At 39.9% G+C, this 26,057-nt stretch overlaps 2 protein-coding genes across 2 annotated transcripts in view; both read left to right on the plus strand.

Moving 5' to 3' along the window:
- Positions 1-3,306: 3,306 nt before the first annotated feature.
- Positions 3,307-15,912, plus strand: RSPH6A (radial spoke head 6 homolog A; the record flags this gene model as incomplete). Its single annotated transcript, XM_083367058.1, has 6 exons — positions 3,307-3,857; positions 5,179-5,416; positions 10,394-11,152; positions 12,744-12,882; positions 13,143-13,260; positions 15,681-15,912. 6 exons carry the CDS (start codon positions 3,307-3,309, stop codon positions 15,910-15,912), a joined length of 2,037 nt encoding a protein of 678 aa, XP_083223184.1.
- Positions 15,913-17,154: 1,242 nt separating this feature from the next.
- Positions 17,155-26,057, plus strand: part of CENPE (centromere protein E) — a gene marked incomplete at its 5' end in the record, with an annotated part of 60,505 nt that continues 51,602 nt past the window's right edge. Inside the window, 9 exons of the mRNA XM_083367059.1 lie at positions 17,155-17,366; positions 18,050-18,144; positions 19,904-19,993; positions 20,071-20,189; positions 21,477-21,599; positions 22,911-22,992; positions 23,626-23,693; positions 24,552-24,620; positions 25,402-25,453. Of these exons, the coding sequence (XP_083223185.1) occupies positions 17,155-17,366; positions 18,050-18,144; positions 19,904-19,993; positions 20,071-20,189; positions 21,477-21,599; positions 22,911-22,992; positions 23,626-23,693; positions 24,552-24,620; positions 25,402-25,453 (910 nt within the window). The remainder of the gene's footprint in view (positions 17,367-18,049; positions 18,145-19,903; positions 19,994-20,070; positions 20,190-21,476; positions 21,600-22,910; positions 22,993-23,625; positions 23,694-24,551; positions 24,621-25,401; positions 25,454-26,057) is intronic.

The raw sequence follows: 26,057 nt of genomic DNA on the forward strand, positions 1-26,057 counted from the left end.
AGAGGAACTAGAGATCAAATTGCCAATATACGCTGGATCATGGAGAAAGCTAGAGAGTTCCAGAAAAACATCTACTTCTGCTTCATTGACTATGCTAAAGCCTTTGATTGTGTGGATCATAACAAACTGTGGCAAGTCCTTAAAGAGATGGGCATACCAGGCCATCTTATTTGTCTCTTGAGAAACCTATATGCAGGCCAAGAAGCAACAGTGAGAACTGGACACGGAACCACTGATTGGTTCAAAATTGGGAAAGGAGTCCGGCAAGGCTGTATACTGTCGCCTTGCCTATTTAACTTATATGCAGAGCACATCATGAGAAAGGCAGGGCTAGATGAATCAAAAGTTGGAATTAAGATTGCCGGAAGAAACATCAACAACCTAAGATATGCAGATGATATCACTCTAATGGCAGAAAGTGAAGAGGAACTAAAGAGCCTCTTGTTGTGGGTGAAGAAGGAGAGTGCAAAAGTTGGGTTGAAACTTAACATTAAGAAAACCAAGATCATGGCATCCGGCCCTCTCAATTCCTGGCAAATAGATGGGGAAGAAATGGAGGTAGTGACAGATTTTATTTTCCTGGGCTCCAAGATCACTGCAGATTGGGACTGTAGCCAAGAAATTAAAAGACGCTTGCTCCTTGGGAGGAAAGCCATGTCAAATCTAGACAGCACACTAAAAAGCAGAGACATCACCCTGTCAACAAAAGTGCGTATAGTCAAGGCGATGGTCTTCCCAGTTGCAATGTATGGCAGTGAAAGTTGGACCATAAGAAAGGCTGAGCGCCAAAGAATTGAAGCCTTTGAACTATGGTGCTGGAGAAGACTCCTGCGAGTCCCTTGGACTGCAAGGCGATCAAACCGGTCAGTCCTAGAGGAGATCAACCCCGACTGCTCTTTAGAAGGCCAGATCCTGAAGCTAAAACTCAAATATTTTGGCCACCTAATGAGAAGGAAGGATTCACTGGAGAAGAGCCTAATGCTGGGAAAGATTGAGGGCAATAGAAGAAGGGGATGACAGAGAATGAGGTGGCTGGATGGAGTCACTGAAGCAGTAGGTGTGAGCTTAAATGGACTCCAGAGGATGGTGGAGGACAGGAAGGCCTGGAGGAACATTGTCCATAGGGTCGCGATGGGTCGGACACGACTTCGCAACTAACAACAACAACAACAACAACAACAAACCTCATTTATTCAGAGCAGACACTATTCCTGAATCATTTTCCAAAGGTGATTTTATACTTTTTCCAATAATGTCAGAATGATACATTTCTCCTCTTGTTTTAAAAAGAAGCTTAGTAATAGAGAAAAAAATATTTTTTTCCAGAATTGATTAAGGGGTTTGATGTAAGAATGATGCTATTGGGGGGGAAAATCTTACAATATGTCCCAGTTCAACTCCTTTTCCTGAATAACTGATCCCAGTTAGGACACTGAGCTTGTTGATCAGAAGGTCGGCAGTTCGGCGGGTCGAATCCCGAGTGCCACGTAACAGAGTGAGCGCCTGTTACTCGTCCCAGCTTCTGCCCACCTAGCAGTTCGAAAGCACGTAAAAATGCAAGTAGAAAAATAGGGACCACTACGGTGGGAAGGTAACAGCGTTCCGTGCGCCTTTGGTGTCTAGTCATGCCGCCCACATGACCACGGAGAAGTCCTCAGACAAGCGCTGGCTCTTCGGCTTTGAAACGGAGATGAGCACCGGCCCCTAGAGTTGGAAACGACTAGCACGCATGTGCGGGGGAACCTTTACCTTTAACTGCAATAGTATTTTCATGTACATTTCATCCCATGGTAATAATTCAGTTGTATTTCTATAACAAAACACACTATTTTCACTTTAAAAGCTATCCTGCCACATTCAACATTTTGTCCCTGGTTGCAGTTACTTTATTTTGTTACTTATTTGATTTTCACACCAGAAAACATCACTGAAATACAACTGCCATCTGCTGGACACATGACTTGCTATATTTTTCTATCAGCTTCTAAGAATGGTTTCAATTCAACCTGGTGGCTACATCAACTCTATATTATGCCAACCTTGAACTTGGAGTGCATTAGTTTCTTGTCAAATGGTTAGACTATCGCTGTTAGTCTTAGTTGTAGAACAGGGTATCCAACATTGGCAACTATATAAATCTTGTGGACTTCAATTCCCAGAATTCTCTAGGCAGCTTGGCTAGCTGGAAAATTCTGGGAGTTGTAGTCCACTTAGTCCACTAGTCTTAAAGTTGTCAAGGTTGGACACCCCTGTTCTACAACTAAGATATTGTAGAATATCTCCTCCCTGCTCTGGACTATCAAACAAAAGAGGAAAACTATTTACTTTATAAATTAAAAGTACTGTGTTATAGTTGAAAATAGTTTAGTCTTTTCTAACATACTTAGGTCTGGCAGGTAACTTAAATCATTTTATAAAAAATTATCTTTAAGTTTAAAGCATAATGTAAATTTCAGCCCTTTTAGCCAGATATGTTCTCATTGTTCTATTTGCATATTATAAGCAAAGTTTTAGCCCCTTTTATCATACATTATTTTACTTGTTCTTCCATCTCATATGTCAACAAAAGGTTATACATTTTAGCAAGAACAGGCTCATCATTAGGGTACCTGTAGCGCCTAATTCAGTATCATCAATCAATTCATAGTTGACTGGAAACTCTTTATAGAGTTTTTGCATAAAATGAGAAAATGCGCTTGTAACTGATGGCTTTGATGATTAAAAATGGACAATAGGAAAAGTGAGAGGGGCTTTTTGTAACCTGAGTCTAAGAGATAATTTTGTTCTATTTGATGCAGAAGAAATCAGAATCTTCTTTTTATTGTTTCTCTCCGCACATTTTAAATTCGTCCTTCTTCCTTTCTTCATTATATTTTATATTAGTGTTGTTTTTATATTTTCTTTAAAGCATACATTAAGAGAGTGATGCCCAATCAACGAAGCAATCTGGCTTATCCAGGACACCCGTTTCTGTCGCCCTGTGTCTCGTTGGGGGAGGCATGCAACGGACCATGCTCACACGACAAACTCAACCCTCATGGGGATCAACTCGGTCTGGCTTCACTGCTTGGATAAGCCCAGCAGCTGAATTTCAGCATCGCGACTAAACAACCAGCACACCTGCCCAAGAGTTTCCTGATGGCGTCCTTCTCCTCGGTTCTCGGCTGGGCGGAGGTAGGAGCGTCGCAGCCAATCCGCTTTCCCTAGCGACGGTGTCCGGTTGACCTTAGCAACGCTTCGCGCAAACTGCAAAACGCGAAGCGTTTGTGCAAGGCGGCAAAGCCCCGCGCTCGACCGCTTTACCAAATGGCAGAAACCCCCGAAGAGCAGCCGGTGACCGAAGATGAAATGCCCGGAGCTCTCAACGTGCCCGATGCAGACGACCTCCCCCAAGAGAGTCGGCCGCTGGGCCAGGCCCCAGCTCAGCCCCAACGAAGCGCGACCTACCAGCCCGAGCAGCCGCGGCTGAGCGTCTACGACCAGCAGGAAGGCAGGGGCAACCAGTACCAGCCCCAGCAAGCCAGAGGCGCCCTCTTTCAATCGAGGGGCGTCACGCCGGATTCGAGGGGCGGCGTGTCTTGGCAGCAGCCGCAGCAGATGGGGAGCAGCTTCACCGGAGGCGGGTATCTGGATCAAAAGGCAGGGAGCACTTTCCAAGCCTCGGTATCCAGGAGCAGCCAGATCCTGCAGGCGGAAAGTCACGGCCCTTATCAGTCCCATGAACCTGGGTACCTGTCCCAGCTGGGGACGATGAATTTATATGAAGACCAAATTCCAGATCCGGGTCCTCGGACTCTGGCGATAAAGAATGCAAAAGCCTACCTGTTGCGAACGAGCGTCAAAACGGGCGTCAGCTTGTGAGTAGGAGCAGAAAGGGACACACACACACACAGAGACACACACACACACCTTGGCCAGGAAACCTGTTCCGCAGGCGCCCATGGTTCGCGGGGGGGACAAAGAAAGAAAAGAAATTGCATACAGTATTGGGTTCACCTACCATGCTCTGTTTAACTTTTGTGTCTGTGGAGAGCCAGCCATTGTTGAGTTTTCAAGCAACAGCAGTTAAACCAGAGTTTAACATATGAACCAACGGGTGCATTTCCAGAGCCGGATTGGGAAGCCGGGGCCACCAAAACTTAAAAAGTTTCGTGATCGCTGCTGCAAGAAGCCTGACCGGACACTAGATGGCAGCAAAGAGATAAAGGAAACTTCAGCCTTTACATAAAGACCCTGATATTTGCAAATTTATCGGGACTGGTAAATTTGCAAAATCTGTAACTCCAAAAGTTACACAAATTAATCTCGTTTATCTCCAAACTCTTTGTTTAAAAATATCACTCCCTCCCAGCTTTAAATATTATAAAGGAGCACTGAGCTTTTAAACACACTCAAGCTGAACGATAAGTTTTCAAAGCTGTCATTGGATTCGCTTGCTTGAGTAAAAGCTGAGTTGTGTGGCCTGTCTTAAACAATACATTTCATAACTCTACTATAAGGGGCAAATATCTGCATCACTACTAAATGACAGCAAATAGTTTTCAATATCCTTTTACTCAGGGCTTTTTTTGTCATAGAACGCTCAGAACGGAGTTCCGGCACCTTTTTTGGATGGAACCTTGTAGGGTAGGCAAGGCAGGTTGTATGACGTGTGAGTTCCGGCACCTTTTTCTTTTACAAAAAAAGCATTGCTTTTACTGATATTCAAATATCCTTTGAAACCCTAAATTTGTTATGGCACACCTGTGGGATTTTGCCATAAGAATAGTTGATGGCTGCATCAACTATTACCTTAAGAATTGGATCACAGACCATAAAGGCTTATATCATTATTTATTTACAATTACAGGTATATTCTGTATTTTGTACAGGTGCTCAACACAGTGTGCATAATGTTCCCACTTATTTCTTCTCCCTTTGAGATTGGTTGAGTTGGGACAAAGTTTCTCTCCCAAAGTCACCCCACACTTTTGTGATGGAGGATGAACTAAAAGCTGGTCCTCTGTGCTCTGAGCCCAGCATCTTAACCATAATAAAGTTTGTTAAGTCTTCAAGGTGTCATAGGACTTCTTTGACAAATGACTGATTTTAAAGCTAATGAAGTAACATGGGAGAGAAATGAGCCAATGATTGGTGGCAGTAGTTGATCAATAACAGTTTTTTTTCATAACTGCATAGGTATGACCATCTTTCCGACATGTTGGCAAAGATTCTCGAAGAGCGGCCTGAAAATCCAGCAGATATAATTGAGAACATCAGTAAGGATATAAAGTGTGCTCGATTCCAAAAGAAATTGGATACCCTCCGAGATGAATTTGAAAAACATCCAACCTTTGAATTGGCTGAAATGTACAAAACTCTGTTCCAGAGGGCTGGTGGTGGAGATGGCGCAGATCAAGAACCAGAAGAGGAAATGGTGAGTTCCAATACAGGCAGTTCCTCACTTACAGCCACAACTAAGCCCAAAATTTATATTGCTAAGTGAAACATTTGTTAAATGAGTTTTGCCCCATTTTATGACCTTTCTTGCCACAGTTGGGGGTTTTTTTAATACAAGTTTTATTGATTTTTTAGTTTTACATCCAGGTATTTATGAAGCAATATGGTGGTTGGGTAGTTAAAAGTAAACAACAGTAAATAACAAAGTTATTTGTAGGTAGGTCAAGTTACATCCACAATAATTCCCTCTCCGATTCCCTTAGTTATGATAGCAGAGTCAAATTAACCAAATTAATACATTTCTAATTATAACACAATCAATTAGAACAATTTTCAATATATTTTCACATATACATATCCATGTCCTGTTTTTACGTTTTACCTAATTGGAATGAGATATTCCGAACTAGCCTATAATATATAAAATAAAACTCAATTTTCCAGTAGCCCACATTTCCCCATTTCATTATATAGTAATTATGCTGTCTAAAATACATATATTGTTCATTTCACTGCATTCTTATGTTATACAAATTTATTCTATTTAACATCTTAATAGTTCACTAATTATTGAGAAAATATCTTTTGTTGTACCCTTCCAAATTCTGTAATATAAGTCAATTCTAATAGCTAACTTTCCTTTCCTTTAAAGGTCTAAAGGTTAAGTATAAAGTCAATGTGTATCTTTTAAAGTTTCCCCTTAGCCCATTAAGAATTTTTTTTAGCTCTGTCATTACAACAAATATATTCTATTTAACATCTTAGTAGTTCATCCATTTTTAAAATAATATCTTTTATTATATCATTGCAAATTCTATAATATAATTCAAAGTTATGTTCTGATAGCTAATCTATTTCATTATATAATAATTATCATATCTGAAATACAAACATATGCTATTTGCCATCCTTACAATTCATCTATAGTTAAAGTATATTTTATTATTTGTAGCATTCCCTTAAAAATCTAGATCCTAGATATAGACTAAGTTTATATCTTTTAACAGTTGAGAGAAAAAAATTAAGCTTTATTATTGCAAGTCCTAACACTTACAACAGAAAAAGAAGAAAAATTCATTTAAATCTAATTCTAGCTTTCTTTTTGTGCCAGGCAGCTTCCATATCGTTGCCTTTAGCTTCTCAAGTGTGTCTCCCTTTCTTCCTACGCACAGTGTTTGAATCCAGGGAGACCATCCAGTTATCAATTTTTCATAGAGAGTGACCCCTTTGTACTCATTAAATTTTTGGTCCAGTAAATCCAATCTCCATGTTTAGCATAGTGCAGTTGTTCTTAGTTCACTCTGGTCTTCTTCTTTCAAATCCATCTGGCTTAGGTAAGAGGTCATGGCTGGTGTTGTAAATATTGTTTGGTTGGTTGAAGTCTTGGTGTACTGTATTTGAAGGCCTTTGGCATCCTCCATCTTAGTATTGCTTTCTTCAGCTTCTGTTGCTTGTTGGATTGTAGGTTTTATAGTTGAAATCAAAGTTTGAGCTTCAATGCTCTCAGTAGATTGTACTTGTTGTACTTTAAAGTCCCCTGTTTTGTTGTTAAATTCCTCATCCTCTGTTCGTTTTTGGATTGTCAATTCATCAGTTGAAGTAAGAGTCTCATTTGGTGAGTTTGTGCTATCAAATTTGTCTTCTGAGTCTGGCTTTTATTTCTGCGGTCATTGCCAAAATTGTATCAAGTATGAGTTTATAGTCAAGTGGTGGGATATATTCTTCCATTTCTTTAATATTTTACAGATAGGCTTTTAGTGGAGGCTATTTTAATAAAAGTCAATAAATGTCCACCTCTACTATTCCTAAAGGTTGTTTTCAGTCCCAGGTATTCCCAATTTTTATCTTTAAAGATAATGTCAAGGACAAATCTGTTTCAGCCAGGTCTCAGAGTAAAAAAAAAGTTTACTTGCTATACCAGGTTTCGCTACAAGATGTCCTCAATAACATGTACAATCCTTTTGCAGAGTATACTAAAGTGCAGATTTAAATTATTCTTCGAGGGAAGTACATGTTTGCTATATAGCAGAGATAGGCAATTTTCTATCTTTGAAATATTTCAAATTTTTGCTGCCATCAGCTCCAACCAACATGGCTATGGCCATGTACCCCAAAATTTGGAAGGTGTAAGATTGACTGCTCCTACAGATTTGGCAGACGGGTATGATATCTGAGGTAGAAATCTGACTGAGGATTGGGACGGGCCTGTAGATCTTATATTGCTTTCTAAATCAACCTGTGTGCATTTGGAGCAGGGGTCTTCAAACATGGCCCTTTTATGACTTGTGGACTTCAATTCCCAGAATTCCTCAGCCAGCAGCCCTGATTTGGAGCATACTAAATTGGATAAGGCAGATCAAAGGATAACATTATAAATCAGGGAAAGTGTTCTCATTCTGCAGAAAGAACTGATAGAGTTATCTTCAGCCTGGTTCAGAATTAATTGCTCATATTAACTTCTGGTCAATCTATGAGGACTAACTGGCACATTTTCTTTGATTGGGAACACATCCTTCATTTTCAGTTGTTTTAAAACTATACAAAGGCTCATCTATCCACATTTGAAACTGAAAATCTTGTTTTTCTTCCCATTTAGTTGCAGTTATTGCCAGGAGCAGCAATATCTGCCCAAATCGAAGTTATTAATTTAAAAAACCACAACCTTGCATGATAGGAGTCAATCACAAATAAAACAAAGTTCATAAGAGCTAAGAACAGTTAAAGCAGTTTTGCCAAAGTACCCTTTTTCCCTTTTCTTTAATAATAGAAAACAGCAATATAAGGTACAAGACAATATAAACTCCTTAACAGTCTCTGAAAATAAAACAACAGTGTCATTCAGAAAGAAAAATTGATCACTTCCTGTTATCCAAAAAGTCTGTTCAAACAAATACATCTTAAACTTATAATCTCCAAAACAATAACTTAAGAGAAAGGGAATTCCGTATCAAGATACTTGATATTAAGAATAAATCTTTCCATTTACTATATAAATAATTGTTGGCAGACATGGAACTGTCAAGTGGATTCCATTAGATTTTAGTTAGGCAGATTTGTAATGAGTCAGGTACTCTATACTATATGTTGTTTGGGGTCTTTATTCTCAGCCTTCTTTCCACTGTTTTTGAAATCAGGCTAATATATCTACACATACCGATAGAATCCAAAGTTAAAAATAGGGTAATGTTAGTAGGTAATAAGAAGCAGTCCCAAGACCTTCATGGTAATAGGCTTAATGAGTGTTGTAGAAAAGGGATAAATAAATAGATAAAAGATAGACAAACCTCCTACATGTAGCCCTCGACTTATGACCACAAATGAGCCTAAAATTTCCATTGCCAAGTGAGACATTTGTTAAGTTAGTTTTGCCCATTTTACGACCTTGCCACAGTTAAGTGAATCACTGCAGTTGTTCAGTTAGAAACACGGTTGTTAAGTGAACCTGGTTTTCCCCATTGGCCTTGTTTGTCAGAAGGTTGCAGAAGATGGTCACATCACCCCAGGACATTGCAACCGTCATAAATATGAACCAGTTGCCAAACATCCAGATTTTGATCATGTGATTTTACAATGGTCATAAGTGTGAAAAATGGTCATAAGTCACTTTATTCGGTGCTTTTACAACTTCAAACGGTCATTAAATGAACAATTGTAAGTTGAGGACGACTTACATCAGTATATATCAAGAAGATACATATTCATTCACAGATATAGTACATAAATGTGGCATTTTCTACATAATTTTCATCAACCATTCAATAGGGTTTGCACCAAGGGTTGATCATAAGTTTCATAAACTGTTTCGTAGGGTTGTACCATGTTGGTCAGCTTGATCAAAAGGAATAATGTCTGCTATTCCAATTAATGCAATAAAATATTCAGGATGGAGCCCCACATTGTATCCTTGCACAGAGTAATTTTTCAGACCTACTCACTGCAGTGAACATTACATGGGAGGAAAGTTTCAAGACTGTGTATTACTTGTGAGTAAATCCTATTAAATTCAGGACACTGGATTAAATTATAAATGAGTTTGGGATTGCTCCAGTAAAAATAAATGTGTCATGGTTCCGATAAATGAAACCCATCAAAAGAACTTTGAGGCAAAATTCTTCCTTAAAAAACATTTATTCAGGAAACAAAGCATCGGCACTACATAGTTGAACCCAAAAACTAAATTCTCTTCCCCCAGATACAAAGCAACAAAGTGCAATTCCCACCCCCAATAAGCTGTCATAAATCACATTCCCCAATTAGCTTAAAGCACGGGCTTTCTCTTCAGCTCCTCAGACTGCCAAAACGTTATCAGCTTGTCCTTGGGCTCCCACAGCAGCATTATTATTATGGCTAGCTGAGCTTACATCTCACCCACCCACCCACCCCCCAGCTGCACCTGATTTCTAAAAGCAAGAAAAAGCATGTTAAAGGTGAAGAGAAAATGGCTGCATTTTCATCAGTTGTCAGAGCAGGAATATCCAATGTTAGCAGTGTTGACAAAATGCTTATATGGGTAGTCCTTGACTTACAACACAACTGAACCCAAACTTTCTGTTGCTAAATGAGACATTCATTTAGTGAATTTTGACCCATTTTATGACCTATCTTGTCACAGTTGTTAAGTGAATCGCTACACTTGTTAAATTAGTGACCCAGTTGTTAAATGAATCTGGCTTCCCCACTGACTTTGTCAGAAGGTTACAAAAGGTGATCAGATGATCTCAGGACCCTGCAACCATCATAAATATGAGTCAGTTGCCAATCATCTGAATTTTGTTTACATGACCATGGGGATGCTGCAATGGTCATCAGTGTGAAAAGCGGTCATGTCAGTTTTTTCAGTACCTTTGTAACCTTGAACAGTCAATAAATGAACTGTTGTAAGTTGAAATAATCATACTATACAATAAAGACTATTCCATTGTTATGCTTTCTAACTGAAGATTTTTCCCCTTAGCCAGAAACTCCTCTACCCAATATAATGGAGATGGCCTACTATTTTGAACAGGCTGGAATTGGTTTGAGCTCAGAAGAATACTATCATATATTCCTCGGCCTCAAACAGCTGGTTGCCACTCATCCAATTCAGACATGTCGCTTCTGGGGCAAAATCTTAGGTATTGAAGCCAACTATATTGTAGCTGAAGTCGAATTCCGTGAAGGAGAAGAAGAGGAAGAAGCAGAAGAAGAGGAAACTGGTGAAGAAGGACTGAAAGAAGGAATGGAGGTCAGGGATGAAGATGAAGAAGAAGATGAAGAAAAAGATGAGCCACCAAAACCCAACTACAAGCCACCACCAGTAATACCAAAAGAAGATTATCGGACCGGTGCTAATAAATACACTTATTTTGTTTGCAGTGAACCAGGCAAACCTTGGGTGAAATTACCCCAAGTGACTCCTACTCAGATAGTGAATGCCAGGAAAATTAAGAAGTTCTTTGTGGGAAAGTTAGATGCTGCCATTGTGAGCTATCCACCTTTCCCAGGAAATGAGAGTAATTATCTGAGGGCACAGATCGCCCGCATTTCAGCAGCAACACGGGTCAGTCCACTTGGGTTTTATCAGTTTGGAGAAGAAGAAGGAGATGAAGAAGAAGAAGGCGGAGCTGGAAAAGACAGTTATGAAGAAAATCCTGACTTTGAACCCATTCCTGTGCCAGAGTTGTTGGATACCCTTTCAAACTGGGTGCATCACGTACAGAATATTTTAAAACAGGTATGCTTAGCAAAATTTACACTTGTTGCTAAGTGGTGTAAAAAAAAAAGTTTCAGAAACCCAGTACAGCTGTAGCATCTATCAATTACAACTCTAATAATTTTTCATTTCTTACACAGTCCAGAAAAAAAATCTTCCATAATTTTTTCCATAATTGAAATTAATGAATAAGGATGGAAAGCTTTAATGGCTGTGGCTTCCTTGATATTATAAGTGCTTTACATGCTCAATAAAAACATAAGAAAACCAACACAAAATAACCTCTTTTCAGCTTGTGTTCTCCAAGCATTCATTCTAAAAAGCATCAGAAATTCTACAATGCTGGAAATAATACAATAAATTATTATCAAAAAGTCACCAGTTCCCTAATCTGCCAATATTTATGTATATAGATCTTTCTATTGATGTGATCTGCCTTTCACCTGTTACTTGCATTGCACTGTTCATAATATGAAATAGATGTAAGATTGTGATAGGGAATAAGTGCAGGACACTCAGCTTAACTTTATTTAACTATGCTGTGTAGTTTATTTAAGTTATGGAATAAGATCTATATTGATGTTCCTGGAAAGTGACTATTTCTGCTCTAACTTAAAGCAATGAAAATATTATCAGAATGATGGCAATGGGATAATAATTATACATCTATATGATGGTTTTACATAATTATCCTTAATATAATTCACAAGGTATGCAATTAGGTTTTTGTAGTATTCAGAGCAAGAATGTTTGGATGTCCGTTATTATCTTTATATATATATGAGTAGTCCTTGACTTACAGCCATAATGGAGCTCAGAATTTCCTTTGCGAATCAGGAGGGTCATAAATCTAGGCATCCACATTACCAGACCTGACTTTTTTGCAGCAATCATTAAGTGAACACTATGATCATTAATTGAATAAATGTATTCCTATGAGTGTTTTTTTCCCCTGGAAATCAGCCAAAAGGATAGAAAACATCAAAACATTATAAATCACGGTCATGTGACTGAAGAACACTGCAACCAGCCGTAATGGTGAGCCTGTTGCTGCATGTCCGAAAATGGTCAAATGACTGCATGTGTGCAGCCATTAAAACTTCACAACTAGGTCCTAAGTTGCTTGGGAGGGAAGGGGTCCATTGTAACTTGTTAAGAGAGCGGTTGTTAAGTGGGGACTATCCGTATAACTCAAGACGGTGAACATACCTAACACTCTTGCCTCCTATTTTGTCCCCCCAATCACCACCCTGTGAGGTGAGGTGGGCTGAGAGAGCCCAAAGTCACCCAGCCAGCAGTAGGCACTGGACAACAAAAATCTATCCACTTTTAAATAGGAAGCCTGATTGAAGATATTTCATAAATCTCATATGTTTATCAGAACATTCCCAATTATATTTGTCATACATATATGACCAGAAAATGTTCCATACACTCAGGTACAGCATTATTTTAAAATACCAGGCAGATCACTGATCCTGCAAAAGCCCGATTGAGGAGAGCTAAGATAAGGCACTGGAGACATCCAGTGGAAAGAAGTGTGGCGTATGAAAAAAGTGTAGGCAAATGAAAAAGTCATTGGCCTTGCTAACTCTGGTTCCTTTGGGTGCAGGGGCGCTGTACCTGGGTTAATCCCTATCAAAAATCAGAGGAAGAGGAGGAAGAGGAGGATGAAGAAGAGAAAGCAGAAGAACCAGAAGAGTTACAAGAAACAGGACCTCCTCTTCTCACACCACTCTCTGAAGATGCAGGTAATAGAGCAAAAACCTCACCTGGTTGATTCTCTTTTCTTCTTCAGTTTTGAGAACATGGATGTTTTGGCCAGTGAGAAAGCAGATGATGGTCAACATCTGAGTGATTTTGTTAAATCAACTCATTACACGGTTCATAATTAACTTTTTAATAGAAGAACATATTTTTCTATAGCTTCTGATCTTTTTCTGTAAGTTTTACCCCGACATAATTGGTACAAAATAGTTCTGAAATCCCAAAATCGATTTGTTCTTAACAGATATTCAAGGCATCACTCCATGGTCTTCTGAAGCTTCAACACATTTAGTTCCTCAATATGCCCTTGCTGTTCTTCAAGCTAACTTGTGGCCTGGAGCATACTCCTTTGCTATTGGAAGGTAGGCAAGAAGGATCAATGTAATGTTTTGATTGTTTCCTGTCATAAGATCTCTGTTTTGTAATTTTCCATCTTAAACAATGGTTGATTTCCTTATTTATAGAGAACTGACAAGATACTGTTTCTATAGAGTTTTCACTAAAATCAAGCCAGTGGCATCTACCGAGAACTGTAAACATTCATCTTTTCCACAACAAAATTTGGGATCAAGCTAAGCAATTTTGTATACATGAATATAATACAATGCATCCTTTAATCCTTCCTTTTTCAAGCTACAAATTGTAGCGCTGATCTGTTAGAAACCAATTAAGAAGCGCAGGATTCATTCTCTGTCCATCCGCAAGATAATTCTCTGAAAACAGGACAGAATAGGATGGAACTTGCTGTGGGAATCAGAAGCCAACCTTCAAAATAGGTTGCATCCAGCCAGTGTCTACAAAGAAAAAAGTCCAGAAAAAATACTCCAGTAAATCCATATAGGTTAAGGTAGAGAGCAAGGAAGATGACTTTTGACAGAGATATGCAGAAGCTGTTGCCTGGGCAAAAAGGGTTGAAACATTTCCTAAAAGTCCACAATAACCAGATAACATTCAAAATTATTCAGCAAACACCTTCCTAATTCATTGAACTAAAAGAAGGAGGTACAATGCAGACGTACAAAATTCTGCTATTTCAGCCAATCTCATTAAAAGTAACTTAGTCTTCGTGTTGATTGGATTTCCTGGTCTAGTATACCTAGTGGGGCCAACTCCTCCAGTCTAACCCCCCCTCCCACCTCTTTTCTAATTCCATGACACAGAGGGGAGCACTGTCTATATTTTCCAGTACACTGACAAAACACCCTTATATGTAACTTATTTAACATATGGCATAGATCAGTACTGGCGAACCTATGGCACGCGTGCCAGAGGCGGCACTCAGAGCCCTTTCTGTGGGCATGTGCACCATGCCCCGGAAATGGCAACTGTCCCTCCTCAACCAGTCGCCTGCTAACTCGCCAAGGCCCCATGTGGCCAGATGCATTCCGGCATGGCTGATTTCCCCCCCTCCGTCCCATCCCTCCTGACCTCACATGCTCTCCTTTTCCCAGGCATGACCCACTGCATCGCCTCCTCAGCTGTCAGCCGGCTATCCAGCTCAGAGGCGGCTTCTTTGAACTACTGGCGGTGGGCTGCGGAGCCCAAGAGTGTGCTGGTCGAGGGGCCAGCAGGCTGTGGCTGCTGACAGACACCGTAGACCTCCATGCACTCGCTGGCCTCTGTGTGCAGGGGCTGATGGTGTCAGGCAGCAGCTGCCTCAGCCCTTGCCATGCACCATGGCACTGGCACCCCTGCCCTGCCTCACCTCACTCCACAGGAGGAGCCTCCTGCCTACCGCCCCACCTGCCAGAGACCCCCTGGATCTCCCCCAACCCTGCCCCCCCCGCACAGGCGTTCCTCCCGAGCAACATTGAGGTGACCACACCCACCTTGGCCACATCCACCCAATCTGCCATGACCACAACAGCCACGCCCACCCAGCACCCGGCAATAAATAAGTGGGTTTTGGGTTGCACTTTGGGCACTCGATCTCTAAAAGGTTCGCCATCACTGGCATACATGTAACATTAGGGGAGGTCTTAACTTTTGTTGGTATAGAACTGGAAAGGATTGCAGAAGCCACGATTTTCCTACCTATTCTTTCCAACTGAACATAATGCAGGGAATAAATTATATAAAATGATTGGAATTATTGCCTTGCCTTCACCAGCACAACAACCTTCTGAAAACTGAACAGAGTGGGACCAAATTTGGGGTGAAGCTGTCTAAAGAAAGGTTAGATTTTTAAAAACATGTGAATCTGAATTGAGGGTGTGAAGAAAAAATCCAGGAAAAAAAACTCCAGTGAATCTCAATGGAAGAAGCACACCTTTATTTTAAGTCCCCCTCCTTCCCAGGCATGTAACTTAGCCTGGATGAATTATTAAGAAATTACAAAGAACTCCCAAAGCCATTTTCTACACACTTTCCTCAACTTGTTCACACTAAAGCCAAACTAGTTGTACACCAATATACATGTTTTGTTGACAGCTAATAAGCTGCCAGTTGTGTAAGCAGAGGAATACCACTGAGTATTTTTAAAAGTATAATCAATGCATCTCTTTTCTGAGAATGGACTTCTTTGAAGAAAATTTGAATAGATGTTCTGCCACATACACAAAATAGGCAAAGGAGAAAACCTGGTAAGATATACAGTATCAGTTTTTCCCCTTCTGGCACATTCCAGAAGTAAGGGTCATGTTGGATAGAAATTCTGAGGTTTGGAAGTCCCAACTTAATCAGGAAAGAGTGATATACATTGGGGGGGGAGGGACTGGAGGAAAGAGGCATCACTAATTAGATGTGCATTTTTAATAACGTTAGGATCTTCTGCTTCTTTTAGGAAATTTGATAACATTTACATTGGCTGGGGTCACAAATACAGTCCAGAAAATTTCAACCCTTCATTGCCACCCCCAGTGCAGAGCGAATATATTATTGGACCTGAAGTCACTGAAACACTTGATCCAACTGTGGAAGAAGAAATGGCGCTCAAGGCTGCACAAGAGGAGGCACTGGAAGCAGAAGAAATGGAGGAAATGGAGGAGGAGGAAGATGAGGACGAGGATGATTAAGCTCAAAATACTGCTATAATAGTTTTTGTTAAGGATAAACTTTTCTACATCTGTATTCTGATAAACACTATTGTATAATACATTATTTGTAGTACTTTTGATGAGTAAATTAAAAATAAAACTTTGAAATAGCATTTTTAAAAAAAAGCAGTTTGGAATAGCAACAAATCTCAATTTTGAATTAAATTTGTTTCCAGCAGTTGCAATATATGACCAAGACAAAAAAGAGCAATGTTTCTTAATAGCTTAATTTTTATTTCAAGAAGGAAACAATTCCTTAAATATGGAACTTGTGGCAATCTTAGATAATCTAACTCACAAACCTTGCTTAAAACCAGATGCAACAAGATAAAATGGTGATATTGTATGTTCATAAGCCAGTTTTTCACAAATATAAGATGTAAGTCCACATAATTCCAAAGAAAAGATTTTACACAAATTTTTGCCTTATTTTCCAAGCTCGTCCTCTTGCACTATAAATCCTTGCCTTTTTACTAGACGCAATAGACAATCAATCAGCCAAGTTATTTTTTTTATTTTGTTACAAGGTTACTTAGGATTACACATCTAACTACAATAGCATTTCAATTTGACCTGTTATGCTAATGTAACTTATTTGGCCTTCTGATTCTCTGCATCACGCAATCCCAGAAGTTTGGTTTAGCAAACAATGATATACTGACCATAGCTAGGCATGATCAGTTAACACAGCCATTATTTGTAAATTGGCAACTGACAGAGGAAGTGGGGACACTATCTGAACCAACCCCCAAATTGGGGCATCATTAAGACTGAAAGACAACCAGCTGGAGTCCCACGGACCTCTTGGCGCACTCTTTGTTTTCTGGTCTACGAGACAAAAGCGGCTTCTTCCAGACTCAACTCGCCTGCACTGAAAACCATCTAAAGCCCTCTCGTTTTGCAGAGGTTAAGTTTTTAACTCTAACACTATTGCCACTTTTTTGTAAAGGAAAATAATATGAGATCTCTCTCTCTCTCTCTCTCTCTCTCTCTCTCTCTCTCTCTCTCTATATATATATATATATATATATATATATATATATATATAGAGAGAGAGAGAGAGAGAGAGAGAGAGAGAGAGAGAGAGAGAGAGAGAATATATATCCTTGCTAATTTTTCACACTTCAGGAAGAAAAATGATCGGAATCCGTGCAATAATGACTTCTCATATATAACGATTAATTTACATCCTTCCTTCCTTACCACCCGACAAGAGCGTGGATGCATTCGCCCTTTGCTACAACCCTCTGTGGAATAATGGTTCAGTCCATCTTGGGCGGAAATGGTTGCCTCACTAACCGACCAATCAGAAGAGACCTGGGAGAAAATTCAAATACTGAAGCTCAATTTAAAAAGAAAAGTCCTAAGAAGGGAAGCAAGATGGAGGAGGTTGGTGTTACCGTTTGCGTGAGAGTACGGCCACTAATTGCAAGGTGGTTTTATTTTGTTATTATATTAGATATAGATTATCGCTGGTTGCCTTTTTTATTTGCTGTTTCGGGGTCTTTGATCGTCAGTTTGGTAGCCTGCTTTTCCTCTAATTCAGTGTAACGTTTGTAGGATTCTCATTTCCAATTTTCCCTTGTAGTACGGAACTTATAAAAGTAAGTTAAGCAGAGGGAGAGGCAGAGAAGGAAGGAACTGGCTTTATCCAGTATATAGGGAGGGAATAAACCCCACCCCTTCCCCCTTCCGGGGGTCAGTATGGTGAAATGTTTTAATATTAACTATGATCTACATGATTTGGATTCAGGTCTAACATATCTGTTCTATCAAGTTTTCCCCAAAATGTTTCTCTGTCTGAAATGCACTCATTATGGAGAAAATCTATCTGGTTACTAAGAATGAACACAGACTTGACGGCACATAATCTGAAATGCACCAGAAGACTCCTAATCTCCATTATTCCCATTTATAATTGGGTAAAACGTAACTCTGTATACTCTTTCTCATGTTAGTTTACACACCAGCTGAGAGCGTAGTATGCATTTTCCAGAAGTTTTTATATACCAGAGTGAGATCTTAAAGCTCATTAAGGGGCATATCGGTTTAAGGGAAAAGGTTTCTTTTTATTCCTGAAATCGACTGACCTGAAAACCCTGATTTGTTTTTTAAGAGAAAATGAAGACCTTGATGAAAAAGGACAGGTTTCGTGGAAAAGTGAAGACTGTACTGTATCACAAATAGATGGAACCAGGTCATTTGTCTTTGGTAAGCTTTGATAACTCATGAAATGTGTATTTGTGTGATTTTCAGCATGAGTATAGTAATGTACTAATTACTGTAGTAATTATACTATATACTATACATTAGTATATAGTATATACCTAGTACTATATTACTATACTAATATAGTAAGTAAAGTAATAGGAGAATTTATAAATGGAATGTCTTGATTAATTAAAAATGCCATATTAAATTTAGTAACTAACCCTCCTGATCTTTATGCATTTTCTGTGTGTACAGCAAATGCATACTGATTATTTTTTTAGGAAACGCATTGAATACAATTCATTATTTCGGTAATCTAACCTAGTCTGTTTCTCTGGTGGCTAAAGGAAGGAACGAAGGGAGTATGTCACTCTTCTTTCTATGCCCAGAACAATGTTTCTTGTAAATGTAAGGATGAATAATAATATTTTGACTTATTTAGTTGCAATGCATGCGTTGTTATACCTTCTGTTACTTGTGTTCATGCTACCTTCTATATTACCTTTAATTTTTTTCCTACAAGAAGTAGCTGTTTTTTGTATCTATTAGCTCCAAAACCCAGGAGACTATGAGTTCTAGACTTGGGCACAATAGTTGTTTGGGTGTCAGTGGGTTGCCACTTTTTCTTAGCCCAACCCATCTCACAGCATTGTCATTGTGGAGAAAAGATTAGTAGATAAGATAGGAACAGTAGGTTTGCCTACTGATGACAAATAAAGGTGAGACAAAAATGTAATTAATCCAAAAGAGGAGTAATTTTTTCTATTGATGCTTAAACATCAGAAGACCCCTTCTTGGAATATGGTAGATTTTTATAGAGGCCATCATTTTGGTAATACATTTGTTACTTTTCTCCTTGTTGGGCAACCTAGTTTTGTCTCTTGAGTTTTGCCACTAAACATCATAACTGTTAAGATTGCTGCTCTGTTGTTCTATTTTCAGCAATTTTTTAAAATTACAAATGAGGTTTTCCTGTTCTTTAAGTTTTTATCTCTTTTTCAGTTTTCCTGCTCTCAAACTGATTTCGTTTTTCAGTAGTTCCTTTCCTGGAAATTTTCAGATCACAATTTTTGTTCTTCTGTCTCTGGTGAACTTTCATACATTTTCACTTGTCTTCAGAAAGATGAACACAGTCCATTTCCCAGGTTATATTCAGAATAAAAAACTTTGTATAATCATTAAATGTAATACTGTATGAAGGATAATACCTGTGATTAGCATAAACCAAATAAGTATACAAATGCTAATATCAATAGGCCATTCACAATTATTGCTCATTCATTATTGGCATAATACATCCTCAGGCAATTGGTTTTGAAAAGCTGAGTGTGCAAAGCTGCTTCAGTTTACAAAGTACTCTAGTCCTTGTCTTACAACCACAATTGAGCGCAAAATTTGTTTTTAAGGAAGACAAGTAAGTTTTGCTCCATTTTACAACCTTTCTTGCCACAGTTGTTAAGTAAATCACTGCAGTTAAGTTAATAACATGGTTGTTTAGTGAATCTGGCTTCTGATTGACTTTGGTTGTTACAAGATCATATGAGTCAGTTGTTAAGCGTCCAAATTCTGATCCTGTAACTGGGGTATGTGGCAACGGTCGTGTGAAAAATGATCATAAGTTGCTTTTTTCAGTGTCATTGTAACTTAAGATAGTCACTAAATAAATTGTTGTAAATCAGGGAGTACCTGTATTAAGTCTGATGATTTTCAGGGACTGGGCACAGTATCTACAAATTAAACTTTCTGCTTTCTTTTGAAGATCGTGTGTTCCACTCCAACAATAGTACAAAGGAAGTCTACCAAGGTGTGACTGCTCCTATTATCAAGTCAGCGCTTCAAGGATATAATGGTACCTTAAATAATCATCCTTGTGCATATTTTTGCATGCGGCTATTCATTTGAACTAATCATTCTGCTTATTTTTAGGGACTATTTTTGCTTACGGTCAGACAGCTTCGGGCAAAACATACACAATATTGGGTACCAAAGATAGTCCAGGTATCTTACCCATGGCAATTAATAATGTCTTCGATACTATCTGCAGTGTAAGTGATTCTACTTCATGTTTATATTTCAGCTAACCAATACTTTTGCAGAAATAAATATGTCTGGTATTGAAACTGCAGCTGTGAGTTTCTAACTTCTCATGCCAGCATTTTACAGGCTGTATCTCATGATTGTCATCCCAGAGGCTAGAAGAAAAATGAATGGAGGGTTATCAGAGAGTCCCTCCCTCTGGTTTCCCAGCTCCATGCAAAAAATATGCTGAGTTCAAAGCAGCTTTCCAGAGCCCATTGTAGAAGCTGTGAATGTTCTTTTGATTTAACATTACTTGTGTATCTTTTAAAGGCGTAATCAGAGAGGCTTCTGTGTAAAGCTCTGGCCATTTGTCCCAAGCTACAGTGTGCACAGAGGCTTATTGTGGAAGAGAGGCTGGGGGTATATCAAGGGGGGCTGCCAGAGCCAAATTCAAACTGCAATATGCTCATAACTCTCATTGGAAAGGGCGCTCATCTGCTCACAAAGAGTTGGAGTCATAGTGATCGTATTGGAAGTTCTAGCTAAAGAAATGTGGAGTAAAGTCATTGGTTTGCTTTCAGATGTAACTAGCCATACTTGGAAAATAATTTTGCATGAATGCCCACAATACAGGTTGTCCTTGATTTACAACCATAATTGGGGCTGGAATTTCCGTTGCTAAGCAAGGCAGTTAAATGAGTTGCCTATGATTTTGTGACCTTTTTTGCTGCCATTGGTAAGCAAATTTGGTTTCCCTCATTGACTTTGCTTGCAAGAAGCTGACTGGGAATATCGCAGATACTGATCATGTGACACACCCCCATTATAAACTGCCAGTTGCCAAGCACCAGGATAATAATGATGCTGCAATGGTTGGAAATGTGAGAATGGTCCTAAGTCATTTTTTTAAAGTATTGTAATTTTGAGTGGTCGTAAGTCAAGGACTACCTGTATGGTTTTAAAATTCAAAATAACAGCTACAAGCTTCTTTCACCAAGTTTTTTAGTCACATAAAAATAGTAGTGTTTAAGATCACTATCTAGGGGAGCACATTCTTAACCGGAAAATTCTTAAGAAGTCTGTGTTATCAATGTATAAATTTGCCTTTCTTTAACCATGAGTCCTCTGATGTTGGACTTTCATCATCGCTGACAAAGATGACTTGATGTAATTAGAGTTGTAGTCTAATGAGTAATAAAACATGGCTGGGAATGCAAATAGGAAAGCTTTATGATTAATGGCATTGACAATAAAAATGTATCTGTGGAGCAAGTTGTCTTCAAACGTATTGAATGTAATATCATAACTTTTAGATTCCAGATAGGGAATTCCTACTCCGTATATCATATATGGAAATTCATAACGAAACCATACAAGACTTGCTATGCAGTAACATTAGGAAAAAGAAGTCATTAGTGGTTCATGAAGACATCAATGTAAGTACATGACGCTGGACAAATCCACGCTTCTAGTGCTGCTCTCTAGCAAGCTTTCCCATTGCAGCCACTCCCTTGCTAGTCTCAACTACTCTGGATTGTTCCTGGGCTGGCCAGGAGTTTCTGAGGTTTTGTTCATGGTTGAGCCATTGAGCCCAGTTATGTGTGCAAGTACCGTATTTTCCGGCGTATAAGATGACTTTTTAACCCATGAAAATCTTCTCAAAAGTTGGGGGGTCGTCTTATACACCCAGTCGTCTTATACGCCGGAAAATAGTACATAAATCAATCGAGCGTCCCCGTTCTTGCAAAGCGACTTCAAGCCTCCTTACTCCAGTCCCCCCTTCCAACGTGACTCTCCCTTCCCACCCCCAAGAGCCTCTAAGCCCCTTCCCCTCCCCCTTGTAAATGCCAGACCCCGGGAACGGCAGGAAGCCCCTCACCCTCACCCAAGCGGCATCTGAGCATAAGCAGAGCGCGTCCTGCTACCCGCTATCTCTCCCGGCAGTTGTCTTCTACCCCTGCAGGAGGACCCTTGGTGGGGGGGGCGGCATGTCGGGCCCGGCAGGCCCAACATTCAGCGGGGCCTCAAGACCACTCACCGGCGATCTGGCAGACGCCCGCATCCGGCTTTCCTTCCCCCCACCCCCACCCGGTTCCTGGGCCACAGGCCAGCTCGCCAGCGACCAGGCTGACAGACTCCCGGCTGCCAGACGCTGCGCTTTGGGAGACGCTCCCCAGCGGGTCGGGGAGGGAACGCCCGCCCGCCGCCAGGCCATTCCAGGAACTTCCGGAGACTTCCGGTGGGCCGGGGAAGAGCGTGCCTGCCAGCCCGTTCCAGGAACTTCCGGGGACTTCCGGCAGGCCTGGCGCCCCTCTCGCCCGCAGACCACACAGCGGCCCTTGCCAGCCGGCCTCGGCATGGCCGCCCCAAGCCCAGCTCTACAGAGCGTCTTCCGGGCCTACCTGGCTGACCGCCTCCTGGGCGGGGCTTGGCTCCAGACGCGTTGCTGCTCCGTCTGCAAATGTGCTCTCGGGTGGGTGGAAGGAAAAGCCCCTTTGGGCTTCAAAAGGGAGGCTTTGCACCATCTGCATCAGACGGGACTGAATCGGGCTTGTGTCAGACACTTGGCAACTGGCATGTAAGTATTTTCCGGCGTATAAGACGAAAAATCTTGAAAATCTTCTCAAAAGTCGGGGGTCGTCTTATACGCGAGTCGTCTTATACGCCGGAAAATACGGTACAATACTCACAACTGATAAAGAATGTTGATTGTTATAATAATAAGCAAATGTTTCATTCTCTTGTAGAGGACAATCTTTGTTGAAGATCTGAATGAAGAAGTAGTGGTTTCTCCAGAGGAGGTTATGAGCTGGCTGAAGAAAGGAGAAAGTAAGATTTGCTGTCTGATAATGGTTTTAAACCCACTGACCATTATATGCAAATCTCAGATTTCTAAATCTTTTAAAAGTCAGGCCTCTGTATCTGCAAATGAATACATACCATCTTCAGATGGATATTCCACCATACACACAATCTGTCTTTCTTGTCCACATGGGCAACATACTCATGTATGTTCACATATAAAGTTATAGCACTTAGACTTATATACCACTCCATAGTGCTTTACAGCCCTAAGTGGTTTACAGCACTTGCCCCCAACAATCTGGGTCCTCATTTTACCAACCTCTGAAAGATGGAAGGCTGAGTCAGTCTTGAGCCCATCAGGATCGAACTCCAGAATGTGGTCAAGAGTTTGCTTGCAATACTGCATTCTGACTAGTGTGCCACCAGGTCTCCTATATAACTTTCTTTCTCCATCCCTCAGGCATACACGCAAAAGTGTATGCACGTAGCAATGAAACCACTATACTGAAATAGCCATTGGTGGTATAGTACAGGTGGGAAAGGGGAGTCAGATGTGTTTGTAGAACCATTTATTGAGCTCTATTTTATGGGAAACGAGAATCAGAAGAGAAAACTCGGTGTAAGAATAATCTGTATCTATTTTTTTTTTCTAAACAGAAAACAGACACTATGGTGAGACAAAAATGAATGAAAGAAGCAGCCGTTCTCATACAATTTTTAGAATGGTAAGTGATTGCTAATTTTTATGTTCCTGGCTTCCTTCAGTTCATGCCACAGTGTTCACCAGCATCTGCCATGCAGCTACTAAATAAGCACATTATACAAAAGATCGAATGGTATACATCTTCCACCAAGTAAATAAACCTGGGCCAAAGTCCATCTAGATTGAGGCCATTCAGTTCTTAGTGACTCCTGTAGGACAAATAAGGCCACAGGTCTGATGAAGAGAATCCTGACCCCGAAGTTTTAGAATTTGATGATAAAGTTAATGCTCCCTTGGTGATTTTGAGGGGCATGTTCTTTATTTTTATTTGCCCAAACCAGAAATCCTGTTCCTAGGCAAATGGCTGTTCAGTTTTGCTTGAAAACTACACTGACCTTTAATTCTAGGAAGCAGGTTGTTCCAATTGATTGATAGCTCTCAAGATCAGGAAGTTCTTCATTATTTTGAGTTTGTTTCTCTTTGTGTAAAGCTTTCATCCACTGGTTCTTGCCCTATCACTCTGAAGAATCAAATCCACATTCCTGCTGATAGTATTCATATCATATCTTCCCTTAGCCTCCTTCAGACTTTGAATTGGGCTTTATCTTCTAACAATATGTAGGAACTAATAAATACAAGCCCTTATGGGGAAGCATATACTACAAATAGCTTCATTCAGTTGTATTGAGACAACATGATTTTTTAACGGTGTCAGGCTAGGAAAAGTTGCCTACTGTCCCTTAAGGTAGGGGAAATTGACCTGGTACGCACAGTGTACCAAAATTAATGTGATGTGTGAGTTCATTATAATTTTTGTCTAGCTTTGTTCTCTAATATATAAAAGTGTTAAATCTGGTTCATGATATCTTTTTTTTTAAAGATCATTGAAAGTAAAGAAAAGCATACTTCTGGCTCAAGTGATGAAGGAGCTGTAATGGTTTCTCACTTGGTGAGTTATTTGTAAGATGGCACATGGGTTATAATAAGTGGGATATGATAGTTCGCTGGTGTAACTTTATGAATATTAAATAACAGTTATGTTCTGATTTATACTCAGACTGGATAAGCTAATAAATTTCTAAAATGCATCCCATCAAATTGTTTATATTTAAAAAAAAGTGACAGGAAGTTCGTGTAAGACAAGGCTATACCTAAAGATGATGGCATAGAAGCATGGCGGAGAAAAGCTTGAAAAAGTTCTCTCAGGAAAAGTAGTTAAAGAAACAAAAAACGTCACCTGAATCAGACAAAACAAATTGGGCCTGAGCACATGTGAAATCCTCCCCATCAACAGCTACCAGAACAAAGCAAGGACTTGGGGGGATAAAATGGGTCCTCAAGCCCACCCACTTTTTGTCATCTTTGGACCCAGACTTGGCAACTTCCGTCCCTCTGGCTGGTGCCTGCCAAACTAATTGAGGATGTGGTTAAGTGTGTATGAGTACACATATGTGAAAGAAAATACATACATTGTAGCCAGTAAAGTTTGCTATTATTTTAAATCCAGTGGGTCTTTGTGTATTCTAAAGAACAGTTTGTGCCTCAGTATTCGCCTGAAAGTGATTTTGAGAGAGTATGAGACCACAAGCTGAACTTGGGAGCACTGTTTTTACATTGGTGCTTTCTGAATTTCAGTAAGTTTGACTCATCAGTTCTAATATTTGATTGTGCTCTTCAGCAAAATAGTTTAAATAAAACTAAGCATAACAAATTCTGTCTCTATTTTTCAGAATTTTGTAGATCTGGCAGGAAGTGAAAGAGCTAGCCAAACAGGGGCTGAAGGTATGTGTTTTCAGTGTGGATTTTCTGTAATTCTATAGTAAGTTTTTAACTTATTGTCTTATGTCAGGGGTCCCCAACCCCTGGTGTGTGGACCGGTATTGGGCCGCAGCATGCCAGCAATCAGTCTGCACAAACAAGCATAGCCCCATCCACGAGATGGAGGCAGCACACAAAACCACGCCCCCTCTGGGCTGCAGAAAAATATCTCTCCACAGAATTGGTCCCTGGTGCCTAAAAGGTTGGGGAACTCTGTCTTAAGTATCTTGCCATCTTCAAAGGCCATCCTTAGATTGGCATAATCATACATTAGAATTCTCCATTTGTTTTCTCCACACTCTCTAAAGTAAAGAGATTCTTCCAGAGAAACACTTGTTTTGAATTACAGGTAGTCCTTGATTTATAACAGTTCATTTAGTGACTTCCCAAAGTTACAAAGGCTCTGAAAAAAGTGACTTATGACCATTTTTTTACTTATGACCATTACAGAATCCCCAAAATTCAGATGCTTGACAACTGACTCATATTTATGAGGTAATGTGGGGTAATGTGATCACCTTTTACGACCTTCTGACAAGCAAAGTCAAGGGTGAAGCCAGATTCACTT

This window comes from Vipera ursinii (genome assembly GCF_947247035.1).
Source record: "Vipera ursinii genome assembly, chromosome: 7".
Lineage (NCBI taxonomy): Eukaryota > Metazoa > Chordata > Lepidosauria > Squamata > Viperidae > Vipera > Vipera ursinii.